Here is a 27,160-nt window from a genome sequence, read left to right on the forward strand (position 1 = left end):
TCTTTCCAGGAAATATAGATGAAAAATAGATCACAAAACTTCACACCTGCACATATAGGAAATAAGAGTGTATGTGTTCCTATTTTAATCTGAATTACCTCTGAATATCTCCACGTGTTTTTACTTAAGATCACTAGGATGCCAAGGGACCAGGTGCCAAAATCTTCAACCAGCATTTGTACAGCTGCTTTTCTAATTTGTACCTTTCCAATGCCTAATTTATAATGCATTATGTAATTTTAATATACACATATGCATGTATGTTTAATTTAAAGATTAGCATTCTCATATGTTAACAATGTTTCTGAAGGCAAAATCTCTTGTGGTTGCAAGTGTGTGCTTTCCTAAATGAAATTATTACTTGATATTAATGTCAGGGTTGTAAAAATGCTTCTGGATAATTAAATTTAAGTTTGATTTATTGAAGAAGAATTGATTATAGCTCTGCAACAAAACTGTGATTTTTTTTTTTACGTGTTTACATGAGGCATCTGACATTTATAGCCTACAGAGTTCTGTATGTGAAGGAGCGGACTTCCATACAGTTGCTGTACCTCAAAGTAAGAAAATCGAAAATCGACCTTTGTTGTAGACATTTTTTTAATTAAAGTTTAAACCGGAAACAAAGTTGTGGAAACTTTTGGCTACCTTCACTGTCCTCAAACATCCCTGCTCACAAAATGGCAGGAAATAAACTCCCCTAGCGGCCTATTCTGTGTGTATTACAGAAAACATGGCCCTTTATTTGTCATCCACACCGGGCATTTCCGATAGCAAACACAAGGTGGAGGAAAATAGATCCGGGATTTGCAAAATAAGAGTCGTAAACAAAATTTCAACTCTTGTTTTGAGTGATAGGCATTTAATGGTCGTGTTTTGATGTTACTTTAGCAAACGTTTCCAAATAACAATGTATGTTTAATATTTTTCATTGGTAACTAAACGGGCCAAGATACTACAATTGTTTCTCTTGGTCAGGTTTTATCTTGAAGGTTTGAAAACGGAAGTGTAGTATTTTACCAACTGAATAGTAATTTAGCTCCGTGCGTGTGAGAAAAGGAAGAAAGGAGGGTATCTAATAGTGAAGTGTTGCTGGGTTGGAAGAAGGGAACGGGGTAGTTTTTTATTATTATTATTATTGTTCGTACACTCTGCCCGTTTACTCCTAATTATCCTGGAGAGAGGTTGAACGGTTAAAATGGAGGCGGACAGATCCGGCGGAGGACCAAACCCGAACTCCGGAGGCGGTAGCAGCAGCAGCGGAGCGGGGCGCAACCCAAACGGGCCCAAAGCAGCACCGGGCCAGGCGACATCAGCTGCGGCGACCGGGGCGATGGCAGCAGCGGCGGCGGCAGCGGCAGCAGCCGGGGCCATGCCCGGATCGTCGCAATCTCGGGAGCCACAGGATAGGGACTCGGGCATGACGCTTCCTGGGATCCTGCACTTCATCCAGTACGAGTGGGGACGCTTCCAGGCCGAGAAATACCGCTGGGAGGCTGAGAGAGACGAACTCAGGGTAAATTTGTTTGTTATTTATCCCGCGTCTGTAACGTTATCGCCGAATAAAGGCCAGAACGGATATTGCAGGAGCTCCCAAAGTGTTGCTTTGTGACAGTACACATGCCCCACAATCAGTTTCAGGATGACAAAAATGCTAACGGGCTAACGTTGCACCTTAACATATTGTATTGACCGGGGTGTATTATTACTAGACAGCAAATTAATATGTAGGGACTCTGTGACCTCCAGCTGATGCTCATCAAAACCAAACAGCCGTCAGAAGGCTTGAAACATAAAATAAACTATTTTCAGAAAGCAGTCATCTGTGTCTTTTGGCCTTCAAATTCCCACATAATCAGTTGCATTTCACTCAAAGATATACACCACGAAATCAGGATATGATAGAGGTTTATGTCAGCCTAGAAAAACAAACAAGCTGTACTGAAAAAAGGGTAATAGAGTTTAGGTGTGTGTGCTACCTTGCAGTGTTTCCTTGATATTTGTGCAGGTACACATCAAAGACATGCCTGGACCAGACTCATTTCAAGATAGTCTGTATTTTGGCATTTTTTGGCAAACATTGTAAGTAGGCAGCTATTAGGTTTTCATATCCCACAAGGACATAAGTGATCTGTGGCTGTGCTTTTGTGGTTAAAAGATCATGACAGTATCAGACCGCTGTGAGTTCCCCATTATCATGACTGAATTTGAGAATGATAGTTATTGAGAGTTGTCAAAGTGGCATGCTTACTTAAGGAAATGCAGAAGGAGGAAATGCAGAAGGAGGCATTGCTTTTTTTTTTATTCAGAAAACAATAAGCACGGGGAGAGAAAGTGCTTTGGGTGGCCTTTGAACATAGACTTCTGCTCCCTCCATGCAGACCATTCATTTAGCAGTTTTTGGACTAAATCACATCTTACTGTAAAATCCCTTTAGATGAAGTTCCTTGTGGCATTATCTTAACAAGCAGCAGTGCGTAGTAAAGAGTATGTCTGTGTATCTAGTGGTACTTGAAAGGAAATAACTATTTTGAATTGGGGCCTGTCACACAGATGGATGAATCAGTGGTGTGGTGTTTGAACATGACTGAAATGTATGTAATGTAGTTGTATTTTTTTAGTATTGTTCATATTTTTGGACTGAGATAATTGACAGTCAAGTACAGTCCTATCTACCACTGAATTGGCAAGTACTTGAAAATCCTGACTGAATGTAAAAAGTATGACAATATAAAAACCACAAACACGCGTGTACGTGTTGTATGCCTTTAGGTCAGAGAACTGAACTTGTGCTCTTAAAGGTTATCCGTTTGAATCGGTGAAATAGCGAGAAAAATCTATGTGAATGTGTGAGTCAGTGCCATAGAAATGCCCGTGAGCAAGGCATGAGTCGCCTTATGGCTCCAGTTATTCGGAGGCCAACAGCAGAAGACAGAGGTTGTACTATGCAACTGTCCTACATGCTAGCATTGCTGTGCAAGATTGTTGCTTACTCATCAAATTGTTCCAGGATTAAGAAAGGTTAGGGAAACATACACACATACAAAGATGCCTTTGCTCTGTGTTTGGAATGAAGAACAGTTCACCTTTTCATTCCTAAAAGCATATGTGGTCTTCCCCCTGTAACCACAGTTTGCTTGTAATTTGGATGATCTATCTTCTGGAGTTCATGGGCTTGACAAAACCGCAGAAACAGACAAATCATCGCCTCTCTTCTGTCACTCTGCTTCTCACTTTGCCCCCTACTCAAACCTATGTAGATATAAATAGGAGCTTGATAAAATATGGATGAACAATAACAAAGCGGCTGTGCTCGCTGCTTTTACAGGCACTTGTGGGGAAGAGTGGGGATGGAAGTTAGAAGCAGGCCATCGCCATGTCCAACATGCCATTAGTGCTTGTTATGGAACTTTGTTTACGTGTGCGCATTTGCTGCACATGGTCTGGTTTCACGGGTACAATTAACACCACGTCTTGTGCTGAGAGAAACAGAGGATCACTGGAGTGCCAGGCTGAAAAAGTGACCTAGCTTACATTTTAACACCCACAGGCCACAGGCCTCTGGCTTTTGTTGCCAGCATGCTCGCAGGCCTCTCAACATGCCAGTTAGCATAGCCCCTGGAAATATTCTGTACAGTTAGCAACACACTGTACATGTGTCCATGCTATAATCTGTTCCTATGTCTCCTATGTGTGACATTTTGTGCTTTTATGGCATTCAAACAGCTAGTAAGGAAGCTGAATGAAAAATCTGTCAGCAGCGACAAAACCATCACCGGAGTTTGACAGACATTAATGCTATCATCTTACGAATATGTGACTCTGTGTGGCAGTGTGAATGTCTGTAGCATAGCATGTCTCTGTGAGACTGTAGCACATGTGCCGTCTGTGAGTGTGTTTTCGGTGTGAAAGGCCACCTGTGGTTCTGTGTCTCCCGTGACAGGCCAGGAATTAAGGCCCTCCCCGCTCTGGGGCAGGTGGGGACGTCCCAGCACGACCATGGGAACACAGCACAGGGGACAGGTGTTAGTGGCCTTGTCCCCTCCGTCCTTCAGACACCTAAGAAGCTTTTTCCAATGTGTTCTGTCAAATCACGCTGCTGTTGTACTGTGTCTGAACAAGCCTGTAGTAATTAGCTTGGTATAATGGTCCTCATTATAATTTAATAGACAATCAGACTATGCTGCCGACATCAGATCAAGTTACTGCACTTATTCTACAAGGAAAAGGGTAGACCTTTACCTGTCCCTCTTTCCATTTTTCTAATTTTCAGCTATTTAATTTTATTAACAGTAGTTGTGTAGAATAGATTACTGGTGACCCACATGACATCATTTCCTGTCGAGTGTGGCCCCTGGGTACATATCTCTAATTAATACCTCTGCACTCTCAGCCATGACACACATATGACATCCATATGTACTGCGTTATTACAGTGTGTGCCTCCCGCCCGCACAGACTTGCTTCTCTCCTGTTATATTTTTTATAATTAGCATTTCACTTTTCTTTTTCTCACGTCTTCCACTGAAATCTTGGAAATCTCATGATTTGAAACGCGTCCATTTCATGCAGTAATTTTTGCCTCCCAATGATTATCAAACAACTTCTGGTCAAACTTTGGCAGCAAGCCCAACTTTTTAGGATGTCATTCTCTAGCTAAATACTACCCTCCAACACACACACACTCTAACACACTCCATCAAAGAACACTGTCCCAGAAAAGTTCATTGCTCTACTTGTTGGATCATGGATTCTCTCATGGGGATGAAGGGATGAGAAGATGGAAGGTGGCCAGTGGAGGAAGAAAGCTGCCCTTGACCCTGTTCTGCAGCTAGCAGAGAGGGACTGACAGAATAGGCTAAATGTGTCAGCTCTCCACGCTACAACAAACTCTGGAAAGGTCAGTGGCAGTAGGTCACATGGAGGAAAACCCACCCACAGGAAAGAGAGATCAGATGGCACGGCAGGTTTGCTCGCAACAAAGTTCCTTTGTACTTTAGGCTTTGTTAATTTACCAACATAATACAAAGAAAATAAATGCACTGTCAGGCTGAGCAGGGCTATATTGAATGACACCCAAAATACTTAAGTAATCCTCATTTTACTTGAGTAGAAATTGCTCAATAAGTATTGCGATGGTATTTGACCCGCTGCTCGACAACTGTTGTGACTGTCTCACCCATTTTTCTCCTGGTTTTTATAGTGTCCGTCTTTTGATAAGAACGCCTTTAATAGCTGGTGAATGGGCTGCCTTGTCTCGTTTCTGTAGGCCCCGGTCAAACGCACAGTGAAAACAAGCATGTCCCAATCTGAACCAGGCAAAGGGCAGAATAACAAGACCAGCAAAAGCTGAAAACCGTACAAAAATGACATCTCCTCAATTAATCGCCTTAGTCTGATGAAACAATCGGTATTTTACCTACAGGCTAATACACTGAAAGCTGCAATTGTTCTTGTCCCTAAAACAGCCAGTGCGTGCTGTGGTAACTTAATCCACTCTTAACATCATATTTTAGCCACTGTACCCTATTACACTACCACTTTCAAAGAGAAACACTGTAGAAAGGAAGAGCGAGTAAAACAAGGTCAGTGCCAAAGAATGAGTTGGTTGTAATAGATAGAGAATGACATACATCAGTAAACCCTGTGACGCACTAATCCCTCTGTTTTGGCTACCTTTACACACAGGAAAAAGCGAGTCTTACAGTGTGCATTGTCACTGTCATATGATTATTTGAGTGTGTACACATGCGGCCTTGCCTCTGTCTTGGCCAACAAAGCAGTGTCAGGGATTTGAGGTTTTGGACACTAGTGGGAACCTGTCCTTCTAAGGATCGTCATGACACTGGCGTACAGGATTGTGATGGTTATCTGTGTGCGCTTGTGTGTGTGTGCAGGTTGTAGCTCGTCTGTGTGAGTGCAGGAGTAGAAACGCAGGCCCTGCCCCTTAAAGGCGAGGTAGACACATTCCACTTAGAGGTGGAAATTACAAAGCACTTTGTCGATTCGAACAATTCAGTTCAGGCATGAGTTTGTTTGCTCATCATCAGTGTTCAGTTCAGGACAAATTAGACCTACATAAGAACTATTTACAAGGTGAAAAGCTCAGCAGCTGCCTATCTGCAGCTAGTTGTTGCACTACAATTTTTGGTCAAAGTCGTTTTTGGTCATAGGTTTTTAAGCACGTCTGTGTATCAAGGTTGAGCTGACAATGGTGTTTTCACTCACAGAAAAGCTCCTGATTGAGACAATGAGTCAGTACACTGAAGAATTGTTAGATGTGTTTATTTGTGTACCTCATATTCCACTCTGCCTCTGCCCTCGTCTTGAATTTGACTGATTTTACCCAAGTTGATGTCCTCTGCTTGACCCGCAGCAGACCACAGTATCAAAACAGTTGAATTGTTTAAAGGGGACATTTCACTGTCATCCTAGGTCAAGCTCGAAATTTAGCCTGATTGATAGAAGCGAATATTTTCTTTTTTTGTTTTTTGAACTTTGAAGATGTTATCTTAATATCAGCTGTTTTTTTCCCTTTTCTTTGTAGCTGCGTTCCATCTGTTTTCAACCATTTATAGTATCCAGTATGATCTGAACCTCCCACGCTATGACACAGCTAGCACAACAGCCGAGCTATCTGCTTGGCTTGTATTTTAGCATGTTAACATTTATGTCTGATTATGTCAGACTGGAACGATCGCTTCTGCCTCTGTGAAAAGTACAGTATTGCATCTGCCATTACAAAACAGAAAAGCTACACAATTACTGCTTGTGTGCAGCTGGGAATACTCAGCTAACTAGCTGCTTTTGCAGCTAACCCTATACTAGCTGCTTTTATCAACCACATAACCACAGCAAATGATATATTATTACATAGCAGTTTACACAAGGCCGAGCAGTTTTTTTTTTTGTTTTGTGTCTTCCTATCTTATTAAATAAAACATTTCTTTTCAGCCTGCCCTGTTGCTACCCCGTGCACATGAACACAGTTAAATCAGTACTTATTTTTCTTATTTTGATGGACTAAGACAATTTGCAAGAGCTGAACTGCTCCTCTTAGGTTAGGCCAAGTATAAACCACATAAGGTTATCGGTATTTCACAACATCTTAGATCATGCCTGCAGTGTTGACATGCCGGCTTTGACACTTATCTCCAAAATTCTCAGATAAGCATATAAAATCACATTGCATTAATCAGGATTACTCAGCAGCAGCAGTAGTAAGGTTTGCTTGGCAGATTATCCTGTGTTCCACTAGCCCTTCTAGCTGGTTACATGACTGTGTGTGTGTGTGTGTGTGTGTGCTTTCCTGGGTGATTGACTACCCTCTCAAGTAGACCAAGTGCCTGCCCCGTGAGATAGTGTTTTTAGACTGTTCTAGTTTTACAGAACTGCGTATGCGTGTGGGAGCAGACTCATGGACTCGGACAGGGGCGTGCAGAGGAGAAATGGACTGTAAAACAAGCAATATTAATGCTCCAGCACCCCTTGGCTGACAGAGAAAGAGAGAGAGTGAAAATACAAAACTGTTGTGCCTACAATCACCTGCGTGCAAACCCAGAGAGTAGAAACAACATAAGGCCTTTTTAACCTACTTTGAAGTGGGATTTTTTATTTTTTCCACTGGGATATATTTCCCCTCCATCCAGTGGAGGGCAGGATGTTTTCTACCCAATGTGAATCACAATTTTGGCCAAAACTCCACGCTACCAAACATCATCTGGTGAAAAACACAGCAAGTTTGAAATCTGTGTAAAAATGTTTACTATCCAGTCCGACATCTGTTTCACTCCTTTGTCAAGCCCAGCCATGAGATGGTGTACCCAAGTAAAAACCCATGTAGGGATAGTCTTGACATTTTCATCACAGTGCGTTCTCTCATTATGACTTTTTCATCTTCTCACAATACCTTTCAATGTTTGACAAATGGCAAGAATGGGCAGCGAACATCTCTTTCCTCAAGGTAAGAATTTTATCAACTCAGTGAGGAAGGAAACGGATGTAAAAACAAGAGAGGAAGTACACAAAGGAAGGATGTGTCTTAAAAGAGGGTATTTGAATTTGGCTGGTCTGAGTCTTGTTTTTCTGCTTCTGCAGATGCGCAGTGAGGCCTTGGTTAGGAGAAGTTAAAAATAAGAGCCCTGTTCCACAACCCTCTACTTACTCCTCTGGGTTCTCAGAAAACGTGTTTGCTATGCTCGTCACATCAAACATTTTCCCTTCACGCTCGCGGTCTCTTCTTGTGATCTCTGTTGATATCAAATGCTTTGCTCATTAGCCTTGATTGGTCAAGTACAGGCTTTCTTATCCAATTCACTTAAGTTATGGCAGAGTCATAGTGTCAGCCTAAGTTGACTTGGAGTTTGTATATGCTTATGTGTGTGGATGTGGCATGTGTGTGCCTTTTTGAAGATACTTTGTGTGTTCCTTACCATCCTGTGTATGCGTGTTTCAGGCTCAGGTGGCGTTCCTACAGGGTGAGAGGAAAGGGCAGGAGAATATGAAACAGGACCTGGTGAGGCGGATCAAAATGCTGGAGTATGCCCTCAAACAAGAAAGGTACGGCTGATGTCAGGAAACCCCCTCTTTCTGTCCCTGTCTCCTTTAATCTGTTATCCATTCAACCAGCTCTCCTAATGGTTTGCATGCTTTAGGTGTAGTGATTTGATAGTGAAAGATTTCTTTCTTGTGTTTACTTATAATGGTGCCCTCGTGTGGACTTTTGTGGGGTTGCAGGGCTAAGCACCAGAAGCTTAAGACAGGAAATGACCAGAGTCCAGGAGACAAGAAACCAGAGACGGAGGCAGACCAACGTAAGTGCAACCAAACACTTGTATTCTGTGTTATTTGGAAATGTTATATTATCTACTGCTGCCTCTCTTTCTCCTGAAACTAAAAGTTTCTGCTTTTCTCTGCTTTTCTCTCATGCCCTTCTGTTGCATCACTATTGACCAATCTGTTTTCTGTAGTTCCCAATGGGCCAGCTGAGTCAGACTCTGAGCCAGCCAATCAGATGTCCTGGAAGGAGGGACGTCAGCTACTACGCAAGTAAGGCCTCTCAGTCATCTGCTTGTTTTATCACGACCATATTGATATGTTGCATCATTGGTTTTACACTTGTGATCTACAGTAGAGAAATTAATTTATATGGATATGGGTGTATATTTATGTGTTCTTTTTCCTGTGAATGTAGATATTTGGAGGAAGTGGGTTATTCAGACACCATCCTGGACATGCGGTCTAAGCGTGTGCGCTCCCTGCTCGGGCGAAGCAGCCCCGAGGCTAACGGGCCCCCACCCAGTGAAACCTGCCCTGAGCCAGAGCCCCGGGCAGGTGGAGAGTCGCTGTTGGTCAGACAGATAGAGGAACAAATCAAGAGGTGAGACTGGAAGCAGACACACTGTCTCTGCTGGTACTCCACAGTTTAAAAATCCTCACTCTTTGTATGATGTGTCATATGTTTTTTCCCCACAAAATCAAATGTTAATGCTCATGCAGTTGTTGTCAGTTGTGAAAATTCTGTGGACAGATATTGATACTATAGACTTTCACTCTTGTACCAGCCTTTACAATACATGACTTTGAAATATTATGGCATATTGATCCATGTGAGTGTAGTTCAAGAGGTAGAGCACACACAGCACTGTACAGACCTAACCTCCTAAGACAATAAGTAAATCTTCTGGCACTGAACCTTCTGACAAAGATCGCTTATACAAAGCACGGGATATTTTGTGGAAAATCCAACATTCTTTGGTTCATGGTATACCGTTATAAACATTGCTATGCTAGAAATCAGAAATCAGAAATAGATTAGCCAGACAGAAAAGGTGCAGGTGTCTAAAGTCTAAAATAGCGGAGGTCTGTTAAGTGTGTGTACCTGCTATTGCACAGAAAATATGCTGTATGTACCTGTCAGAAATGTACATATTTTGCCAAGTAAAGATGAAATGTGTGAGCATAGCTGTTTTGACACAAATTTGCTTGAAGTAGGAAAGTTAAAAAAAAAAAACAGCGATAACCGTACTTACAAAAGTTAGATACTGAAGAAACAGCTGTGCTCTAATGTCAGCTGCTGAGGAGAAGCTTCTAATAATATGGTGTTATGCTGTATTTTCCCACTATAAGGCTTTGTCCTAAATAATCTTTTTATCCATTCAATTTAACACGGAGCAGACAGACTATAAAGTATGTGTCTATTTGTAGGAATGCGGGCAAGGAAAGCTCTAAGGAACGTCTGGGCGGCTCTGTGCTGGATAAGATCCCCTTCCTGCATGGCTGCGAGGATGACGATGAAGACGACAGTGACGAGGAAGATGACTTTCAAGGCATGGCCACTGACTGCATCGATGGACCGCGCAAGAACAAAAAGTCACGTGTAAAGGTATGATCGGTGATGCAATTAAATTAGGTGGCACTGAGTGACTAAAAGAATGGCAAGTGAACTACAAACTATATACTTGACTTATCATATACTTAATCGTGTTCTCGGCTCTGTTCTCACGTCCAGATGGGTTCAGAGCCCATGACCACAGACCTGGACCCAGAGGACGAGGAAGACGAAGATGACTCAGAAGATGCACTTGGAGAATTTGACTTCCTGGGCTCGGGGGAGGATGGGGAGGGGGCGGGAGAGGCCCGGATCTCGGGGGACGGACGGGAGTTAGGTATGCTGTTGCCATAGCAACATCATCAGCACCAGCACTTCCAGAATCACTGCCACCAGTGTATTTGTCTTTTTTGCCTCCTCCCTCCCCTTTGCTCACCTTTTTATCTTTTACTTCTCATTGTGTCTTGGGCATCTCTTCTTGTCAATAAAACCAGCCTCTTTTCCCAACCACCCGTCTCTCTGTCCTGTTTCACGAGCTGTCAGTCTGTGACTCCTTAGAGCTGTGTAGCTGTCATCTCTGTCTGTAGATGTGTTTTCTGTGGTACGGGGTCATTTCAAAGATCACCACGCATGCTGCATTCTCCTCTTATATGTCCACATTTCATTCTTTGAGTCACATTTACACTGCAGCCCTACGCCTTTATTGATTTCATCCTCTCACAAAAATAGTCTGTGAAATTGTGTGTGTACTTTATTTAAAGAATGAAGTCTGTCTTTCTGCTTCCATCTACATTCGTCTGTCTCTCATCTGTCCCTTTGTTGGCCTTTCCGTCCTTCCTCCGCCTCTCTGCATGACTGGATGTTTTGTGTCTCTCTCCTCTTGCCGGGTTCAGAGAACCGCAGGAACAAGTTACAAGGCATGATGTCGGACTTCCCCCCTAAACCTACCCCGCCCCCTTCTGTATCAGGACAGGCTCGCTCCGGTGAAGGTAAGACTTCCCCACCAAATAAGCCCCATAGAAAACCATAGACTGTCATCTCCCATGTATTCTTCCTCAGTTTCCCCTGTATCCCACATGCATGATTGTAGCTTAGACATTCAATCTTAAATTTAGATGCTGTCTCAGTTTTGTTCAACCTCTAAGCCTGTGTAGGGGTACCCTTGCAAAGTTGCTCCTACACTTAAAAATACTTCTGGTACACAGTGTGGGAGTAAGCCAACAGGATGAATGGACTCTTGCCACAAAGATCTAAATTTAATTGCTATATTTTGCAGTTATTTCAGTCTGTATTTGTAGGGCCATGACGCATTGTCAAGATTCACTAGTGACTTACGCTCTTCCACCTCCTACCTACAGGTGGTGCCCTGGGTTTCTCCTCTGATGTCTTCATCATGGACGCCGTTGGAGGAGGGGACATGAACCTTGGTGAACTGGCTGATCTCACCGTTGCCAATGACAACGATCTCTCTATGGATGTAATTACAGATTTGTATTCTGGTCAATACACAGGATGTGATCCAGCATGCATGTGCACGCTCAAAATATGTGAATGTTCACTCTTTTTAAATGCATCAGATGCAGGATAACAGAGAGGAATTTAAGAAGACATGGAACCCTCGTTTCACACTACGCAGCCACTTTGATGCCATCCGCGCTTTGACCTTTCACCCCAGCCAAGCGGTGCTGCTCACGGCCTCTGAGGATGGAACACTAAAACTGTGGAACCTCAACAAGGCCATGCACTCTAAAAAGTAAGAACCCTTAGATCCACAGGGAGATCCAGTAAGGAAAATTGAGAAGAAGGAATTAATTTATAGTAGGACAGAGACCATGCACGTGTAAAATAAAACACAGCTGAGAAATAAAACAAACAAATTTAAAATACTGTGTCCCTCCACAGGAACGCAGCTTTGGATGTTGAGCCCATCTATACATTCAGAGCGCACAGGTGAGTCTGAGAGACGAATACAAATTCACACCTTGTGCACAAGGCTGTCACTGACATACACAGAAGGAGTGTAACCGCTGAGGCCTTTCTGTGGTTTTGTTTTTCTAGTGGAGCCGTTCTGTCACTGACCATGGGAGAGGATGGGGAATCCTGCTACAGCGGAGGTCTAGATGGAACTGTCAGGTGTTGGAAGATGCCAGACCTCAATGTGGATCCTTATGATAACTATGGTCAGTCATTCCCAACTGAGTATTCAGCAATCACCGAGTCATAATACACCTATTTAGAGGTGCATCCCTTATGTTTTTGTAATATATTCGTTTGTCCATCCAGATCCTGGCATCGAGAGCAGTGTACTTGCAGGCCACGAGGACAGTGTCTGGGGTCTGACTTACTCAGCAATTCACCATCGTCTTGCCTCTTGCTCCGCCGATGGAACCATTCGCATCTGGGACCCTCAGAACTCGGCACCTTGCCTGTCTGTCTTCAATAAGGAGAGAGGTAGACGTCTGTGCTGTGTGTGTAGGTTCGCCTTTAACTTTTTGTATCGAGCCCATGCTCCACAGCTTTCATCTTGTCATGTCTTTTCTCAGAGCACGGAACACCCACCTCGGTGGCCTTTGTGGCTACTGACCCCAACCAGGTGGTGGTGTCATTCGACGGTGGCGAGACACTGCTCTACGACCTCAGCACAGAGCAAAGCGTCACTGCGCTAGAGACACAGACCAAGGACGGTATGTTCTGAACACAATACCCAATTTGTTGCAGTTGACTTTCCAACACGAGTAATATCACCCATTCAGTTTCAAATTAAGATAATAATTAGATGAATAGATAAAATAGATTAGAGTTGTCTTGTTTTGCAGCGAGTGAGCTGATCAACCGAGTGGTCAGTCACCCATCTGAGCCTGTCTCCATCACTGCACATGAGAACCGCACCATCCGCTTCCTAGACAATAAGACAGGTATCTGCAGGAGGTCTTTTACTTTCTATGGGTTATCTGTTAGTTTAAATATGTCTAAATAAGCTTGTTTTGTGCGTTTTGTACAGGTAAAGTTGTCCACTCCATGGTGGCTCACCTGGATGCGGTCACCTGTCTCACTACAGACCCTAAAGGCACTTACCTCATCTCTGGCAGTGAGTACCACTCAGCTTCCCCGTGTCCATATTTTGCAGAACATCTTAGAATCGGGCTTCCTCCAGGATAAAGAAGAGAGCACTGTAAATTCTGATCTTATTCGCACTCCTCTGCACAGCGCAAACGTAACTTTGCTTTGTGTCCACTTGCTTTCTGCCCTCTGCAGGCCACGACTGCTCGGTGCGCCTGTGGATGTTGGACAACAGGACGTGCGTGCAGGAGATCACAGCCCACAGGAAGAAACACGACGAGGCCATTCATGACGTGGCCTTCCACTCTTCCCAGCCCTTCATTGCCAGCGCCGGCGCAGATGCACTTGCCAAGATCTTTGTCTGACAGCACTGTTGTCATTCTGGTGAGGTGGGGGGTGAGTGTGGAGGGGTGCAAGACAAGGACAAGGGTGGGGCACAGAGGGCGGGTTCACTAATTTCGAGAACGCACTCACACTGAGATGCAGATCTGTGTCCATCTAGATTAAAATTTAATAATAAGTTTTAGAATTCTTCAGTCGCAACACATATGTTCAAATATAATAGGCTTTATTACCCTTTCATCAAAAAAAATACAGTATTTAATCTTAAAGGGGCACAAAGTTTTCTGTGACTCAGGGTTTATTTTGCTTCATATATTGGACAGAAAGCCATCAAAAGTCATTTTAATTTTTTTTTTTTTTTTAAATGTGAATTCTAAATGATGAAATCTGTTTGTGTCATGTGCACTTCTGAATGTTTGTTGGTCTAACTTTGTTCACCTCTTTTTTCTGCTTTTTAGAGTCCTACAACCACAACTGGGCCAAAAGAGACTGAAAATTTAAGTGGACAAATTTCACCTGCTTACACACACTCACACACACACACACACACACACACACGTCCTGCACCCCACTGGCTGGGTCATCGCCACAGGACGTCACCTCCCCTCGATTCCTCACTGTTCTCTGATGCCTCAGTGACTTCTTGTAATACTAATCACACTGCTTTTTTATAACTTTAAAATCTTGGCTGCTCCGTTTTCAAATAATCATATCTGGAGTAACACTTTTCTACACTACAGTACTTTGTTCTGCTTTTTATTTTTCAGTCTGCCAATTTACGAAGCACCGCGCGCGCGGGTGTGTGTTTGTGCGCTTGAACTGCTGATACACTACTCACATTTCACAGAGAACCACAGAGGAAACACTCACACTGCACAGCACACACACCGCACAAATGCATCGTTGCATTTCATTTAAGATCTTTTTTTTAATAGTTGAAAAATTGCTTGTTTCTAACATACATAGGTAGGCATGATTTAAAACAGTAACTGTTCCCAGCGGTGGCAGAAAACACCAGACCAGCCTCTGCATTGGGAATCAATGTATTACATTCCAAAGACTCCAGGGGTAGAGTGTGTGTGGTGTGGTTTTTGGGTTTGGAGAATGTTTAACTTAGTTGTGTGTGATGTGAGGAGGCATTAGACAGTCGCTAACCAGTGTTGAACAGATAGCTTTAATTTAAACTTTATCGCCAAGACACCAAGTCTCATTCTATGTCTGTGTATTATAGCGTCCCCATGATTCTGCCTCTACTTGCGTGTGTGTGTATGTGTATGTGTGAGAGTGAGGTTAAATGTCACTCTGCTGTACATTATAAATGAAGATATTTACACAGTCACGGTCCATTTCTGCAGATGTACAGTCTGAGCTCGACCCTGCAGACTGATGCTTTCACACCATGTTAATCAACGAATGGTAGAAATCACAGAGAGCACAGCTGAAGTCTTTAGACCACAGGGGTGTGAGGCCAGTGTGTATACTCCCAACAAATGACACAGAGTGTGTCATTTGGTGCTTTTTACTGTACAGAAGAGTGTGTGTGTGTCTGCCTATGCGTGTTTGTGTGTGCACTAGTTAAATCACGGTGCTATGAAAGACCTCGTCAGTCTTGAGTCAGAATCAGGGACCTGTTTTTGTGTGTGTACGTGTGGGGAAAGAGAGACTGCGTTTCTCACTCGCCGGGCTACAGATGTACATCGTGTGAATCAAGTTTTTCAATGACATTTCATTGTTGAATCATTTCATCAACTGTGGTCACATTTCAGAATTAATGGTCACTGTTATTGTTTCTCATTGGAGGGATGTGAATCACGTTGGCATCAAGCAGTTCAGGCCTGAGGAGTGTACAGAGCTGATGATAGTTATATCACAGTGAGGACCACATGGACTGAAAAGGTCCTCAGATGACAGCTGTTCAGATCGTCTTTTTATTATTATTATTATTATTATTTTTTTCATCTTGAAGTTGGTGCCAGTTTGTTTAGGCGTGTATTTATTCAGGCTTTCCAAAAAAAGCCTCACCTTCAGTTGTGTGTTGAGATTCCCTCCTCTTGCTTGACGTGCATCGCTTGCACAGTAGCACATTACCCAGACAGCTCATGATGTGAAGCTGGTCTCCTCTTTCTGAAGAGGCATGCTGGGAGAAATAGCTCAAGGGGAAATGAAAAAGAAGTAAGTCCATTTTAAATTCAACCACTTTTGTCAGAAAGATAAAAAGTAAGTATTGATGTGTGGGTGTCAGTAACATGATTCAGCACCTAACCTGTCTTGCTGATCTGTTAAAAGCTTCTGCTATTTTGAAAATAACCCAAAAAACATTTGGCTTAGGGGGAAACATTTGTTCCTTTGAGACACCTCACGTCTAAATCTGTGTCCTGCGTTTATGCTGATAACTGTGTTTCTTTTAGGTAAGTTGCCCCCCTGACGGCTGACCTGACTTCAAATAACTTAACTGGTAATGCCATCCACAGTTACCTCAAGAAGACTGATAAAATCTGGTGTTAAATCAGGTGTCAAAGGGGCAACTCTCCCCCTCTTCAAGATTACAGGGTCACACAGGGGGTCAGATCTCAGATCTAAATGTTCAAAGTAGCCTAGGGTTAAACACTCCTCTCCTAATCACTGGGGACACTAGCATTTTATAGCTCAGATTTATTTTCTCAAACAGGGTGGTGGACTGTTATGCTGCTGTTTTCCTCTGGCACAAATCTGTCAAAGAGAACAACCAGGTGCAACTACATTATTGTACTGCTGCTGGGCATAACGTCCTGTTAACGTCACATTTAATTACCATTCAGCTCCACGTTGCACTACATCTAATAGTGGATGTTGTTCCTTAGGAGTGGTTATATACAGACAGGGTGCAGAGATGATGTTTTGCAGGCATTTCTTATACAATCTGGAGTAAATACTACAAAGGTGGAACTTGTGGCTCACTTTTTTTTTTTTTTTTTGATAGTGGGAGGTACTGATGGTTTCTTTTCACTCTGAGCTACTGTGTCCCCCTCTCTGAGAATAAAGACAAATCAGTATGACACATCAAAAAAGAAAAAGAAATCAAAACAGAGGTTGTAAATGATGACTAGAGATGCCATTATGTGCTGTAAATGTCCATCATTTCCTTGTTTTCTTTCTTGCATTTCTTTTCTTTGATTATGAATATGATTATTAAGATGTAAGAATACTGTAGTATCATAAGTGAATCATTCTTCCTTGCTAGGCATAGAACTTGCTTGTGATTGATTATGGCAATGTATAACTTGTAAAAAAGCAAAATGATTAAAAAACATGAAAAATGAAGAAAATGAGTAAAAAAAAAAATAATGTTACCAGTCAGAGGCCAAGGTAAAGGACTCTCATTTCTTTGTGTTTTTATTTTTTTATTAGCAATTTATCACTGTGTGATATTTTGTACATCATATTAAGCTGTATTCAAACTATTTCCTCTAACTACAAGGGATAAGAGACCTGCTTTTTATTAATTTTGTTTTATTATATATTTTTGAACTGCATTCTAGCTTGTATCAAATGACTTTCTCTTTTTGTTTACGGGTCCCCTGTTGTATGTCATTAAGGAAGAAAAAAACAAACAATGAAGATTTTGTACAGTGAATTGAGAGTTCTGTTTTGTGTTGTCTTTCCTGCCTTCTAGGGATAACAACCTTGTGAAAACAACTGGAAGCACAGAAGTATCATCCTTGTGTGAAAATACACCGTAAAAGTATCCAAATTGAATTCTACTGGTACATGCAGCTGTCCAAAATAACATTTAGTAACCAAAGCTAAGATACTGAACTAAAACAAAACCTTTTTTGGTCATCTGGCTTAGATATAGAGAACCCCTTTGTTTTTTTTGTCTGGCCCATGGCTTCAGGCTCTGTGTCTGCCACCCAGCTAATAAAATATTAGAAACTGACTTACGTAACCCACCAGCGTCAGTTGTCCTGCCCCACGGCTGGCTATGCACTTAATTCAAGAGTTTGTTTTTTTTTTTCTCCCACAAAATATAAGTACATTTTAAAATATTTAAGAACGTTGTCTTAGAATTGTTAAAGGGGCATTCCACCTATTTTTTTTATTGCATTATTTATTCATTAAAATATCCTGAAATTCCAAGAGACAGATTAATTAATATTAATTAGGAAGAAAGGTCCAAATTGATGCAGCAGAGACTGACATCTGTTTTTTTACTCCCTAATATGGATCGAGTTGCCATTACGCAACTCAGCAGTGTTTTTCAGTAAACCCTCCATGCCTGATAATTGCCCATGTCTTTTAAACTCCCAAGTCCCCATTTTATAAGGCAGGCATTTAAATTTTGAAGACTAAAACCCAAAACAGATAATCCTGATGAGATTACCAGAGCAACGGGTGAAAAAAAACATTGAACTCAAACTCCACTGGCTAGGTTTTTCAGGGGCTTTTAACCAAATCCAGTGGTTTTCCTCAAAGGGTGGACTTTGTCCAGAATGTCAAGAATGAACTGTCACCCTCAATATTGTAAAGTTGTTTTTAAAGGGTGAGTTGTACTCTATACTATAGAGTGTAGTATAGTATAGTAAACTATGAGTTGTACTCTGTAGTATAGAGTACAACTCATAGTTTACTCATTGTATAGAGTCTATACAAAGAGTAAACTATGACTACACTGAGAAACTGAAACTAGAAAATAAGAAATTCTTTAACAGTCTGGCTTAGATTTAAGAGAGCCCATCATTCAGTTGCCCCGTCTCAGGCCAGTCATTGTGCCAAGGATTAACTTGTCCAACCTACCAGCTGTTCTGCCCTGATTCTGGCTAAACTCAAAAGAGTATATTTCACTCTACATACATTAAAAAAAGGTCTGTGATACATATTTGGCATTTTTACATGTACATCTTGGCTCTAAAAGCTGATATTTGGTTTCCCCCTTAAGGGAACATAATCAAAGTACACCTGACTGTTATGTTTACTTTATCTGTGATTATGTGTCCATTTGCAGTATGAGATTAAATCTCCATTGGCATCAAAGCTACCAAATCTCTACTATATCCAGCTAAACCAAAACATTGCCCTCTTGTGGTGGGAAATAGACTCCTAGCAAACAATTTTTGCAGCTTTTGAGAAATTGATGTCTCTTGTCAGTTCACTATTACAGCTGAATGCAGTTGTCTGTGGTTAATTTGTTGTAATGAATTGATAACTGAGATTGCTTCACAGAGAGAATCACAGCATAATGGTCCTGGAAAGGAGATAAGCCGAAGAGGATGAACTCAATGTGGTTAGAGGGTTTCAATGTTGCCATCTAGGGAGGCTTCATGACCAAGTCATTATTTTCATTTGCATGCTTTCTCTGTAGAAGGAAATGAGTGGTGCAGAGTCACAGTCATGCTGATGATTTTGTAAACTAATCCTCTAATCTTCTTCTAGGCATTTTGTATATACTGGTGTATGCAAAGTTCTAGTACCTTGCCACTAAAGTTCTCATTTTGCTGAAACCTTCTGCCTGCTTTGCACGAAAACCACTCTGCAATAGGTGTGGTCTTATTCTGCAGTATGGCAGAGGTGTGTCTACTAAAAATGCAAAAAGAAAAGGTGTTACAGGTTAAAAATAAGGCAGGAAATACACTTTCACAGAGGGACAGAAAGAGGCTAAAGCAATAAGAGCTAAAAATGAGGAAGGCAGGGGAGGGTTTTAGAGCACGGAGCTGCCCCCTCAGGCAATGTAAGAGGATCTTTGCTGGCCTCCACTCAGGGAGGGAGCAAAGAAGACGAATAAACCAAGAGTGTGAGAAAGAGGAATGGGAGGAGGGGGAAGCTTGGGAGTAGGTAGTCAAAGGGCGGGACTTTCTGTGAGTCTATTGGTTTCAGGCTGTGTCAGTCATTTCACTTCCTCCTTGTTTGTGGCAAGATCATAGATGAGAGGGCAGGAGGGAGGGGGAGAGGGAGGTACCCTCAGACAGATCTTTCTCTCTCTCTGCTTTTTCACAAAAAACACTGAACTGGGGCTGAAACTGAAACAGGGCAAGACTCGTAAAAGCAGTGCAGTCTCTTGCTCTCCTTCTTTCTCACAGTTTCCTGTTTAAGGAGGCCATTTTGTAACTTAGCCGGGGGAAGAGCACAACAAAGTTTGGCATTGTTTTTGTTTTTTCTCTCCCACGGCTGGGAGTTTCACAATCAACTTTGGACTTTCTCCTCTGCAGAACAACTTCTTTGGACAAGGGAGGTGAAGGAGGGAAGAAGGTGGAGGAGGAAAAGCAGCAGGAGGGTGGTTCTCTCCCTCAGTGTATCTCTCTTTCATGAGTCTCTCACACACATTGCTCATGCCTGTCATGCTTGGACAATAAAAGAAGTCTGACGACGAGGGAGCGCGACAGAAGTGGCAGAAGGGAGGTAAAACCACCGCTTCCTGGATAAGGATTTCTTCCTTGATCCACAGGGAGGGGGGTGGACACAAGACGCAGAGGAACCGGGACTCTCTGCTCATTGCCTGTGTGTCCATGTTTCAGTGTGTGTGCCCCTCTCTCCTCTGCTGAGACAGTTTGAATGAATGTGGTTTTTCTGAGAACTGCATCTGGGTATCTGTTTGTGAGTGTGTATGTTGAGAGCTTCGGGAAACCAGCAGACAGGACTCTGAATGGCTAACGCTAGCCCTTGTATGCCCTCAGGGGCCATGGCCCAGGTCTTCTTTCCTCCCGGGGGCTCCTCACCACCAGGCTCAACTGTGATGCAGCAGACCCCCATGTCCATGCCCTCTATGCCTGCTCAGGGTGGATTTCCTGTGATGGACCTGACACCAGGGCAGGGTCCTGGTGGGGTTGGGACTCCCTCATTGCCTCCCACTCCAGCAGGGGTGTCCTTCATCATCCAGATTGGCCTGACCAGAGAATCTGTCCTGATGCCCCAAACTGCTGACCTGGCCTATGTGAAACAAATTGCCTGCTCCATTGTTGACACCAAGGTAGGAAATGTGTGAGTGTGGGTGCCTGTGTGTGTAATTGCAAACTGTGGATGGTGGCATGTCTGGTAAAACTGGACATATGTTTTCTTCAGGTGACCAGTTTAAGTTGTACCATTTTTGTGTATTAGTCTCCCACAAAACCCTTTGTTTACACTCTACTGTTCTCACAGGTAAATGAAAGGGTTTCAACATGCAAGCAGACAAAGTGTTTGGACAGGGAGCTGTGACAGACTGAGGAAATATACAAAATTACACATTTTTTGCTTCGTTCTAATTACAGCAATTAGCATTTATCCCTCACACAGTTGGAAGCGAACACTGTGTTCTGTAAGGCTTTGTTAAGCCACAGCAGACTAGCAGAGAAATGTTTGATGGGCTTAGTGTTTGGGACAGGGACAGAAGTCAGTTTTATCCAGCTATTTACACATAGTCAGAACTTCTGCTATGCATGAAACAGCAGTTTAAACTGAGGAAATACAGGTAAAAAAAAGCAAGCAAGTCTCAACATGTCCAGTTCAACAAACAGATTCACTTGTTGAGGAGAACCTTAACTTCATTTTCCAACATTTAAACTGACTGTAAGTGTGAAGCCAGTAACTGAATAGCCATGAGGAAACTCATAGAACAGATTTAGTCTGATGAACTTAATATATAACTGAATATATAATGTATATGCTCAATGTTTCTATCTGTCAGAAGGAAAAGTCCTCAGAGTATGTGACCTTTCTGGCTGTTTTGATGAAAGTCCCTTTCACTTCTCTTCAATGCAACTTCAGAGGTTTTGCATTTCACGCCACAAGGACACATTAGGCCAAATTTGGTCTCTTTGCTGAGTTCTTCATTTCTTTCTTGTTTTAGCTGTCACTGATCACTTTTAGGTTATAGGTTTGAATTGCTCAGGATTTCGGCCTTTAAATATTTCTGATAGACAAGGTGATAAATGATGGCCAGAACTGGGCATCAAGAATTTTTTATTTTTTATTTTTTCAAAGATTTGCAGCCTTTCCACTGTGTTTTACATTGCTTCACAACGTAAAGCATAAGAAGGGTGCTGGTTTCCAACACAAACTTCTCTGAATTTCTCAGGAGGTATTAGGTGGAATGAGTGGAACACCTATGTGAATAATATCTTCAAACAAATGTATCTTGTTTATTAAAATTTAAGATAAAACTTCAAAACAAACGGGCAGGGTTAGGTAGGGAGGGAAGGTAGTAACATCCTTTTTGCAACAGGAAGCAATGAGTGTTGTGGGAAATATGGTCTTTTTGTGAGAACTGCCAGCATTGATTCATTTGGCTGTGTATGGCCACCAAACCTGCACAAAGATGACTTGTAGACTTTATACACCGACAGCAGAAAACACATGCAGAAGATAATTTAATCCTATATTCAGGTGGTAGTTTGAGTAGGCCATGTGTTTTTATCTGCCAGTTAGGCTAGCAGGTGATTAGATTAGCAGATTTGCACAGTGTGCTCTGAGCAGCTTTGTAAAACTCTCCACAACTGCAAATCTTCCAGGAAATACTGGTAGCTCTCCCCAGCCAGCTTACCCACTCTGCTAATCTGTTTTTGTGCACAACAGTCTTTGTTTTCTCCCTTCATATGAGTGGTTCTCTGACATGCACTTGGTTTAATTTACAGTGATAAACGAATGCAGCAGCTCTGTGCATCTGATGCCGGATGGTCACAGCACATTTGACACACTGTACAGCACTAAGGCTGAGATCAGTAGCTGTACTGTGGCTCGCTCCCAACTGTGTTTCCATATGATGGGAACAGTTATAGTTAGAACAAGTTTGAGGTGTTGCTTACCTTCAACAAAGTCTAAAGAGCAACTGCATGTCCCTGTCTGTTCAGTTCACTTGTGGCTTCATCTTCACTGTTCCTCTTTTTTGTGTTTTCTCTTACAAACCAAAACTATGTATCTCTAACGTGATGTTACATAGGTTGTTGTGTCCTTCCTTACATTGTTTGCCACTGATCGGCCATTTAAAAAAAAGGCACCACAAACTGTGCAGATAAAGATTGAGACAAACCTTCCCTTCATCAGGCAAGCCAGTTACCTCCGCAACTCAACAACTCAGCTGCGGCGGCTGCTTCACAGTAAAAGCCTCTTACTTCAGAAGACGAAATCAGTTCTCTTGTTAAAAAAAAAACCCTTTGGGTAACTCCACACTAGTGGTGACATACTCCTGTCAGGAAAGGAGTCAGATGCAAGGCAGGAAGCAGGTATGCGGGAGTCAAAAAAAATAACAACAGTCTGACACTGTGTTAAGGTCACGCTTAGAATTATTAATAAACAACCTAGGCTACATTGCAACTGAGTATCAGGGCCAAAATATGGAGCATCTAGCCTGGCAACACCCATCTAGGTTTAACTTTTCTGTATTTTTAGACTGCGAAAGGAATGTTGAGTCCACAGCAGAATTTTAAATATACATTGGGTACCAGTTTGTGGTTCTTGCTCTACAGCATCTAATTTAGAAAACCTTGTCAGCAAAAGAAAAGAAATTATCTTTCTTTTTGTTTTCATTCAACGTCAACATCTTCACTCCTCACGTTGTCCAAAACTGTAGCACTTTATTTTAAATTCTAGTAAACATTATGTAGCTTTAATGAAAAGCTGGAGCAAGATAATAAAGAGAGATGTGTGTGTGTGTGTGTGTGTGTGTGTGTGTGTGTGTGTGTGTGTGTGTGTGTGTGTGTGTGTGTGTGTGTGTGTGTGTGTGTATGGAATAAGTTATTATTTGTCTTATTTGCATCTCACTTGCCCACTGCACCACAGATTACACTGAGTCTCTCTGGGTGGAGTTTGCATGTTCTCATCGGGTTTCCTCTGGGTGCTCCAGTTTCCTCCCATCCCAAAAGACATAAAAGATAGCTACTGGGCTGCTCCTGCGATTTTTTTTTTTGACCAATGCTCTGGCCATAGTCAACTATGGCTGCCCACTGCTCCAAAATGGGAATGATAGGTCAATTCAGAACATGAATTTCCCCAGAGGGATAGATTAAAGTAAAAGTTTTAGATGCCTTGCATCTATTATGTCTTTGTTCAAGACTAATGCAATCCCTTGCAACACAGAATTCAGTGGTGTTTTTGTTGAGTGCGACTCAGTCGGAATAGGTGGTCATGTCCAGAGCCGTTTTTTATTATTATTCCAAACCTATCCCTTTCTCTTACTGTTCACTTTTTTGAAAATCAGGCAAGAGAAAAACAAAACTGACAAAGTACCTTCATGCCCACAAACATAAAGAAACTCAGAACCTGATCTGATTTTCCAGCCTTGCTAGGCCACACATTCAGCAAGCCACAAAATCCCCTAAATACAAAACTTTTACCCTGCTAGGAGCTACGGCTTTAGGTGGGAGATTTGGACAATAGACAGCTTGTCCTGGTCTGGTCAACCGAGTGTGACATGAGTTGGACTGTGTGTGCACGCATGAATTCCTACATTGGTGTGTTTAGAGGGGTAGTGAAGGCAGTTTGGTACCTCACACCCCCGCCCACGGTCATCTCTCCCATCCCAGAAAGGGTGAGTCACCGGCTCTGTTTATTCACAAGCTCCCTGCTTGTGTTCCATTGACACGTTTTTCCATTCACTTCTCTGTGGAGGAGCACACTCTCCTCTGGCTTCAGCTTCCAACACCAACCCCAAGTTAATGGCCATCCTGCAGCTCTTGTCTATAGCCTCCTGATCTGGGAATTATCCCCAGTCTCTCAGGCCAGAAATCCAAATCCATCTTCAGTCACAAACAGTATCTACGCTCCACAATTCCCACACCTTTCAGAAGCATAGCTTGGCTCTGTACCTGGCAATCATGCTCGCCAACATCCCATTTAGCTGGCCTATCTCCAGCAACCCTAACCGTCCCCGCCCCCCCCACCCTAATGGAACAAGAACTAATAGTTTAGCCTGGAAACCAGGGGTCTGTCTCCATTCAACCATGATGCGTCTCTGATGTATTCACTGTTTTGTTGGTCAGGCCTCAGTGACCCCCCTTCTTTTTCCCTCTGTTGTTATTTCCTTTCCTCATTTTACCTCCTTGTTCACCCCATCTGCAGTGTTCATTTTCTTTTTTCTACCTGTCTTTTTCTTCTTGGAAATTATTTTTTGGAAAGTATAACTTAGAGAACATATAACTTTGCTGTCTTCTCCTTTTCTTTCCTCTTTTGTTTACTTCTTGATGACGTCTGTTTCCTCTCACTGTCTTTAGAAGAACAACTTCCTACTCCTCCTTCCCTCTCTACCTCCCCTGAAGATCCTGTATTTCCTCTCCTTATCCGCTCGTCTCCGGTTCCTTCTGCCTGTCTTATTGCCAGCTTCTTCTCACGCTCTGCCTCCTCTTCCTTTTTGCATCCCATCTCCCGTTCATCCACTTCCCTCTCTTTGCACTCACTCACTTGCTGCCACTGCCTTCCCTGTCAGCGCCACCCTTTCTTTATATTGTCTGCCCTCTGAAACACACTTCGAGTGAATCAATACATCAAAAATCCTATATTCCTGTTTGTCAAGTTGTAACCCCCCCTTCTTTGCCTAGTTTTCCAAAAGGTGTGTCAGTTTCTTTCAACACCAACAACTTGTTGTATTTCGTCATTAATGAGATGCACAGCGATGTGGGTTGACGTCAGTGGGAGTGTTACAGTGTGTGTGTGAGTGAGCATGTCAACGTGAACAAAAGTGAGAACCTGTTGAGTCCCATCAGCGTCGCCTGTGGTCACATTACTGGATTGCTGAACATGTCTGCAGACTAATCTGTGATGAGTTGCAACACATTTAACAACCAGTGGGCTGTGTCGAATCCAGCAGCGGATACGCAGGAAGCACACTGCTGTTAATTCATTTGTATTGTAGAAATTGCCAAACATTCAGTCTTTCACAGAAAGATGTCAGTTGAATGTGCTGGAAGAGGCCAGTTACCACTGTAACGTCTAAAATTGTTGTAAATAAGTAGAAATGTAGGAAGAATCTTATTTTGTTCTTTAGGTAGATGGTTGAAGACACAAAGAAATATCAGCTCACACACACACACACACACACACACACACACACACACACACACACACACACACACACACACACACACACACACACACAGCTGTGATGGAGAGCCCCTGCCCTGGCCATTGTTTCCACCTCCGTTGTGGAAGGGGCTGTTTCTTTATCTCTCTCCCTGGAGAAGCAGTTTGGCCCTGGGAATGGGATCATACACACCACCTCCTGTTTACCTCACTCTCTCGCACTTGTATTCTACACACACACACACACACACATTGTAAAGTAAAGTAAAGTAGCAGTTGGCCCTGATTTTCCAGATAAAGACCCAGTGTGAGAGACAAGGTCGTATTGTTCGTATGAAAGCAACAGTTCAGTGTTCAAAGGCGCTGTAGGTGAGGACGCTGACTTAATTTGGTCTGAATTACAACCTACAGCTACACTTTCATCCACTGAACTGATCTTATGTCATGGGGCATATTGTCTTGCTGCTTGGATTATTAAAAAGCCTCCTGTATGTGTCAGCGCTGCCGGGCAAATACACCGTGCTTATCAGCCCAAACCTTTGTTGGTCAGTGAATAAATGCCAGTCAATTAGCAAGACACTGGCAGGTGGACGTGCAAGTGAAAGAACAAACCACGCCTTTATTAGGCCGCATGACATTTGATGACTGAGTGAAGATAACACAGCCTCCGACCAAACGCAGCAGCTTTAACCAAACGTTCCGAACCTCACACCCAACCTAATATTTTATCTAATAAAACTTTACTTCTGTAACGGAAATTGAGGTTATTTTCAAGGGAGTAGACCCAAAGTAACATGTATCAGTTCTGCTTCCCAAACCTCTCTCTCTCAGTGAGTGTGTGTGTGTCTCTTTCTCTCTTGATTTGCATGGTAGCGAAACAGCTTTGCATGACTGACCGTGCCTGGTGTCTCCTGGCTGCTGGCGGTGTGCTACAGGGGAAGCTTAGTCCGCGCAAGGACATTTGATTATTCAAAGCACACACACACACACACACACACTGCTGCCCTGGAGCCCAGTGGCAGGATGTTTATCAGAGGGAGAAAAAGAGAGGTGGGATGATAGATGGAGGTTTGAAGTGTTTGAATCTTGAGCCGCTGCTGAGATTGTGGTCCTGAATGAACACACAAGGATAGGATACAATCAGTGAACAAAAAGATTAAATCTGTCCCACTGCCTGGTGTATTAGAGGATAATTCCAGTTTATCATTGTCATGGGCAGATTACTGGACAAGCCTACTGGGCAAAGATTCAGGGGCCCAAGGGGTTAGAGGGACCCGGCGCCAGAGCCTGTGTTTGCAGTGACTGAAATTTCTTGTTGGGAAGTCAGTCAAACGATAAAAGTAGACTCAAAACCGACTACAAAGAGATGCCAAACTACAGCAAATACATACCAAACAACTACAAAGAGACACAAAATGGCCCAAAAAAGATAGAAAATGACCACAAAGACACAAAACTACCACAAAG

At 42.7% G+C, this 27,160-nt stretch overlaps 2 protein-coding genes across 5 annotated transcripts in view; both read left to right on the forward strand.

Moving 5' to 3' along the window:
• Positions 1-1,030: 1,030 nt before the first annotated feature.
• Positions 1,031-15,464, forward strand: strn4 (striatin, calmodulin binding protein 4). 2 transcript variants are annotated; one of them, XM_041046537.1, is made up of 18 exons: positions 1,031-1,516; positions 8,456-8,559; positions 8,737-8,813; positions 8,970-9,048; positions 9,194-9,379; positions 10,207-10,384; positions 10,511-10,667; positions 11,224-11,319; positions 11,689-11,807; positions 11,908-12,083; positions 12,233-12,280; positions 12,389-12,510; positions 12,614-12,781; positions 12,874-13,014; positions 13,147-13,245; positions 13,332-13,418; positions 13,586-13,786; positions 14,191-15,464. In XM_041046537.1, exons 1-17 carry the CDS (start codon positions 1,199-1,201, stop codon positions 13,753-13,755), a joined length of 2,325 nt encoding a protein of 774 aa, XP_040902471.1. In that variant the 5' UTR covers positions 1,031-1,198; the 3' UTR covers positions 13,756-13,786; positions 14,191-15,464. The 2 variants fall into 2 exon arrangements, with proteins under 2 accessions (XP_040902471.1, XP_040902470.1); XM_041046536.1 differs by having other exon boundaries at positions 13,586-13,774.
• A 4,242-nt stretch (positions 15,465-19,706) lies between these two features.
• The window catches only part of prkd2 (protein kinase D2), a 31,995-nt gene continuing 24,541 nt past the window's right edge, over positions 19,707-27,160 (forward strand). For 2 of the 3 annotated variants that reach the window (XM_041046532.1, XM_041046533.1), the window contains exon 1: positions 19,707-20,672. In XM_041046532.1, coding sequence (XP_040902466.1) covers positions 20,349-20,672 — 324 coding nt within the window. In that variant the 5' untranslated portion in view covers positions 19,707-20,348. The remainder of the gene's footprint in view (positions 20,673-27,160) is intronic. The other variant, XM_041046534.1, reaches the window with a different exon arrangement.

The sequence above is a fragment of the Toxotes jaculatrix genome, chromosome 9 (assembly GCF_017976425.1).
Source record: "Toxotes jaculatrix isolate fToxJac2 chromosome 9, fToxJac2.pri, whole genome shotgun sequence".
Taxonomy (NCBI): Eukaryota; Metazoa; Chordata; class Actinopteri; family Toxotidae; genus Toxotes; species Toxotes jaculatrix.

Excerpts from the sequence above, each read along its gene's own strand:
- strn4 (XM_041046537.1), top strand. The coding sequence starts at position 1,199 with ATGGAGGCGGACAGATCCGGCGGAGGACCAAACCCGAACTCCGGAGGC. Across the intron at positions 8,560-8,736 it reads TATGCCCTCAAACAAGAAAG|GGCTAAGCACCAGAAGCTTA; the intron begins GTACGGCTGATG and ends GTGGGGTTGCAG. Across the intron at positions 12,084-12,232 it reads AAGGCCATGCACTCTAAAAA|GAACGCAGCTTTGGATGTTG; the intron begins GTAAGAACCCTT and ends GTCCCTCCACAG.